Genomic DNA, 5,085 nt, shown 5'->3' with positions numbered 1-5,085 from the left:
GCGAACATGGCTCCCATATTGTCAAATTTGTTGTTATTGCCAATTAACATTCACAACCATTGAGTTTCCTGTGTGCATCTACAAATAAAAGAGCTTTTAACATTTGCAGTTTTAAAGCCCTCGTTTTTTATATAAAAAAACCCCAACTGTATTTAGGTTATCTACCAGTTGTCTGCTTTCTCTGCTCTCTTATGCCACTTTAACCCTCACCCTCCTGCTTTCATCATTCTACCCTTCTCCTGGACTGCCTTCAAGCCGGTGGGTCCCCCTTCTGTACTGGGTTCTGCTTAAGGGTTAGTTGCCTGTTGAAAAGGATTCCCCCTTTTGCCGTTATAGCCTTGTCCATATAGGCCTGGGGTTCTGTGAAAGCACTTTGATACAATGCTCATTCTTTGTAGCGCTAATTCAAAAATAATGCTGAAGCAAAACTGAAAGACTAAGCTTATGTTAACTCGCGATAGATCTCGATAGCTCTTTGACACAGTTTGAAGTGTCAGTGAGTTGCTGACGCTCTTCAAGTCGCAGCTGTGTTAGTGAAAGGGAAACTGTGGCTACTGTATAGGCCACAGAGTAGTGATCCCTATACCCTAGTCCTTCCTCTGGCCTGAATAATTCAATGTAAACCCGCAGCAAGAGTAAAATCCGTGGGTGGCTGATTAATTATGAAACATTGTCAGCGTCCAGTGTGGTGGCGGCTGGATCGCTGTGCCCTCAGGTCACAGTGAAAAGGCAACCGTTTCAAAAACCTGATATTTGGTCATATTGGTCCAAAATACAGAGACATTTTCACCAAACCAACAAAGTTCCCTACTGAGTCTAGAGTGCTGCTATGAAAGTCTGCTATGAAAATATTTGAAAGATCACACCACAGCATCGTTCTTATACAGCAAATATATACAGTACATGGCTGTGGTGAGAGGCTGTGAAGAGGACGTATCGTTAAGGCATTTCGTGAAGGTGAAGTTATGAATGCTTACATCGTACTTAGTTGTGGGAAAAATGCTTATAAAACAACTTTCATGCTATCGGATACCTTTCACTCATAACGTAAAGCTTCAGTATGGACCCTATACTGATAATATTGGCACCAAAACTACCAATCGTAATGCAAAAAACAAAGAGAATTGGCCTCAAAATTTCATGTTAGTGCCTTCAAAGGTATTATAAACAGGGATAAGCATAGACCTAGACAAAGATGTGTGGCTTGTCTATTAAAAAATGCCAAATAATTTGTCCTCTGGGAAGTCGACGCTGTGCCTGGCTCCTTCCTTCCATGTTGGTCTGTCCAAGTCTGTGTTAAGTTCAGGTCAACGGGAAGAGTGTACTGGAGGAAGTTGTCAGAGCGAGCAGATCGGACAGGGCTGCAGACCGTTCTCATTGCAAGCTGTGCACTTAAGGGCCTTGAAGTTGTCCGTGAAGCAGTTGCGGAAGACGGACATTTTGCTGCCATGGCACATCGGGCATGGGACGAAGGCAAATCCCCCACAAGCCTGGCACGTGTGTGGGTGCTGCACCCGCTGTGAAGAGACAACAGGAATGCACGGGCACGATGTCCTGGGTGAGTGATCACTCATGTGCAGGTCATGAATAAAATATCTCAACTGTTGGCACATGCTTTGAGAACTAATGGAACCTTCCATGTTATAACTTAATATTCATGTCACAGCCAAGAACTGTGTCCAGGTGTGAAGTCACTTATTGCCCCCCCCCCTTTAAAGTGTAGGTTCACCCCCAGCTCTGAGCCTAACTCTACCCACTGCATCATTTTATAGAAAGCTAAAAGGTGGGCAAGGGGTGGACTATAGCTGAAGGGGAAGGGGGGGGGGGGGTGATGAGTCAATCAGCAAATGAAAATGAGACTCACATTCACAGGTGAAGTTCACATTTCTGTAAGAGGTGACCCTTGCAGATTTCCTGCGTCACAGAATCAATATCTGAGCCTTTTATTATTTATGGCCATTTATTGATGCCTATTCATAATTAATGTCAGCTCACTGATCTATAATTCATATGACATGGCTAGTATTTACACTCTCCAGTAGATGTATTTGGGTGGTATGAAAGCTCGGCAAAAATCCCAAAAGTGAAGTGAAATCTACCTCAGCAGTTCTGCAAGTAGGGTAGTTTTTTCTTACTTGTTTTAGTAGCCTTCTATCAAGCTATTCACTGATATAATATCTGGTATAATGACGTGAGTGTTTTCTACTTCACAAACTAGACCTATAATATCACAAATACACGAAGCAGATTTAAATGTATAGTGCACACATCAAACCCAATAGATACGGCTCTTTTACGGTTAATGACAGGATGTTTTGCTACAGTATATACTGGATTTATCCTACATGTTTGGTCACAAAGGAATAAGAACTCAAGACAACATTTCGTGACTATATGTTATTGTTCAACATGAGTCATTTAGCCTCCTGTCAAAAGTGATGTCATATGTTTTCCTGCACTGTGTTGAGGTCACTGATAAGTTGGCATTATGGGGTCATCGGCACATTCCTTTCAGTGGCTCAGGATGCTTGTGGTTCTCCTGATGATTGTACCATATCAGTAGCAGCCCCAAGAAAGACTATAGCTTCGGTTGTATATCTCCGTGTGTGTGGAATATCTCTACATGTAACACCGCCTACTAATGACTGAATGCAAAAGTGCTGGCATGCACTTCTATTGGTAGAGTAACAAGCATATAGTGTGGGTGGTGTGATTTACCTCAATTTTTGTAAGAAGATCCTGAAGTTCCCCTGATTCATTCATGGACAATATCTTTTCAGCCCCCTGAAAAATGATGAAAGAGCAGAGATGTTATAGGTGTGATTGGTAAGTACTCACTGAGAACTTCACTAAGGCTTGGAACCTACCCCTAGGTAGTGACCATCAATGAAGACCACAGGAAGTGATGGCGGCTCTCCAACCCTTTTACACCTCTCCTCCAGCTCCTTCCCATAGTCGCTATCCAGAGCAATGTTTTTGTCCATAAATTTGACCCTGTGGTTCTGGAATATTTTCCGCACAAGCTCACAGCGCTCAAAGGTTGTCCTGACCACACGGAAGCTCGTGGTGTAGATGACAATCCGCCCGAATTCCACCGCCATGTCCGGCTAAATGGTGCATAAAAGGAAGAACAGTTCATGTGTTGATGATCTAATGAACATTCTGAATTAATCTTTTGCAGTTGTGCTTGCAGGAAAATCAGCCATACGAGGATGTAAGACAGAGAGGCCGATGGGCTTTTTTATCTTGTTTTGTGAACGTGCCACACCACCGTAAATGGACAGTTGTTTCTAATTGTTATTCTTTGTAATTGTGCCAGATTTTAAATTAGGACTCCACGCCTCCAGCAAAACTTTTGCTGCATGCAAAACAAACAGAGCCAAAAAGAATATCTTGGCACTGCATGCATTAAATTAAATCATCACAATGAAAATTGTTCTTTGTTACTATATTACTCAAAGTAAAGAAAGATTGTATATATTTAATGTATGCATATTTTATACGCTCTCACACACTCAGCTATATTACAGAAACCTCGGAGAAGCTTGTGAAATGAAACAAGAAGAAAAATGAGCTGAGCTCATGGGATGTGGGTACGCAGGTAGAAAAATTGTCTTTCTCTCTCTGTGTGTGTGTGTGTGTGCTTTCATTGAAGAGTCGTGTGATTTATTAAAGAGGGGTATACATAGGTTATGTCTTTTCCTCTTGTGGATTTTGCATTCACAGAGGCTGTATTTGTTTGTTCTTTATTGGTAAAATGATCAATCTGGCACTTGTCACTCAAACTCTAACTATGCTATTATCTTTTTCTTCTGACAGAACCCGACCTTGAAAATGTCTTTCACCATATCAAACATTGGATGCTGTGGGCTATTCTTGTTTATGACTCCTGAACTGCAAACAAATATTCACTCATATGGATGTGGCAGCAAACTGGCCCACTGGCACTAGGTAACCAACAGATCCACAGGGTTCCCACCTCTCCCGTGTTCTGGTAGGTGTTTTCACACTTCCTTCATTTACTTTCTCTGATCCCTTCAGAATCGCCCACCGCTGTGCTTTGAGATACCAAATGCGTCACTGCCTGTCTCTCACCAATTGTGTTATTATTTTCAACTGCTTCAGCTTGAGTGCTTTTGAGTGAATGCAAAGCGACAGCTCTGAATTCCTCTTTTGAAAGAGGGGAAACACTTTGTGATACGTTTCGCTGGCCTTACTGTTACCCTCCTGTACGCAGAGAACCGGAGTCACTAGAAAGTAGAAGTCACGATGAGAATTCATTAACCTGATTAGCCCGCCTGAAACACTTAAAGAAATGCATCATGAATCTTTAATTGTACAGTGACCTTGTCCTCTTTAAGGGCTCATTTGTCCTGGTTGTGCCTGCGAGAGGTGGAGACAATCCCTGTAACCAATCGCCAACTCAAGCCATTATGAAAGGGAGAGATCGTTCCCTACAAAAGCCGTAATCTCAAAGAGAAGGGAGAGTGAGATGGAGACAGATATGCACCATATTGTTCTCCCAAGTCTCTGGAGGTTGCGTGATGAATTACAAAGAAAATTAATACCCTACCATTCACCTTATGTCAAGTCAAGTTAGCAAAGCAACAGGTAGAATAGGCCTATAGATTTCCTAATGTCAAACAATAAGAGAAGGGTGGCTTCTGTATAGCGACTTACCCCGCTAACTTTGGTGAGGTTATTAAAGAGCAATTGACCAGCACTGACTTTGTGCTTGACACCCCGTACGGTCCCATTTTTACTGAGGATGTTGACCCGTTTGGTGTTGAACGCGCGGTCCTTGGCTCCCCCAGCGATCATGAGCAGGTCGTCCGGCTCACTCTCGCTGTCATCCAGCTCTGAGCCCAGGTACCCAAACAGGTGCCCATTGGCCTCGCCGCTGGTCGAAGGGGTGCTGGCCCGATCCGGATCTGTGCTGCTGGTGCAGTCGGAGTCCAGCGAGTCAGAGGGCCCCTCATCCTTGAACATCTCCTTGAGGACCCGGCCGCTGTTCCCCGACGCCACCCGAAACCTCACCCGCTTTCGCGGCTTCTCCTCCCCCGGTGTCAGCATTGTCCCCTCCAT

At 43.7% G+C, this 5,085-nt stretch overlaps 1 protein-coding gene across 1 annotated transcript; it reads right to left on the bottom strand.

Moving 5' to 3' along the window:
- Positions 1–568: 568 nt before the first annotated feature.
- grxcr1a (glutaredoxin and cysteine rich domain containing 1 a) lies at positions 569–5,085 on the bottom strand. Its single transcript, XM_012833892.2, has 4 exons — positions 4,681–5,085; positions 2,868–3,107; positions 2,719–2,784; positions 569–1,517 (listed from the first exon to the last, which is right to left on the bottom strand). Exons 1-4 carry the CDS (start codon positions 5,083–5,085, stop codon positions 1,338–1,340), a joined length of 891 nt encoding a protein of 296 aa, XP_012689346.2. The 3' UTR covers positions 569–1,337.

The sequence above is a fragment of the Clupea harengus genome, chromosome 20, assembly GCF_900700415.2.
Source record: "Clupea harengus chromosome 20, Ch_v2.0.2, whole genome shotgun sequence".
Lineage (NCBI taxonomy): Eukaryota > Metazoa > Chordata > Actinopteri > Clupeiformes > Clupeidae > Clupea > Clupea harengus.
The sequence above is the reverse complement of the archived record's forward strand: the minus strand, read 5'-3'. Positions and strand labels throughout refer to the sequence as shown.

Excerpts from the sequence above, each read along its gene's own strand:
- grxcr1a (XM_012833892.2), bottom strand. The coding sequence starts at position 5,085 with ATGGAGGGGACAATGCTGACACCGGGGGAGGAGAAGCCGCGAAAGCGG. Across the intron at positions 3,108-4,680 it reads ACCTCACCAAAGTTAGCGGG|CCGGACATGGCGGTGGAATT; the intron begins GTAAGTCGCTAT and ends TGCACCATTTAG. Across the intron at positions 1,518-2,718 it reads ATCTTCTTACAAAAATTGAG|CGGGTGCAGCACCCACACAC; the intron begins GTAAATCACACC and ends GTCTCTTCACAG.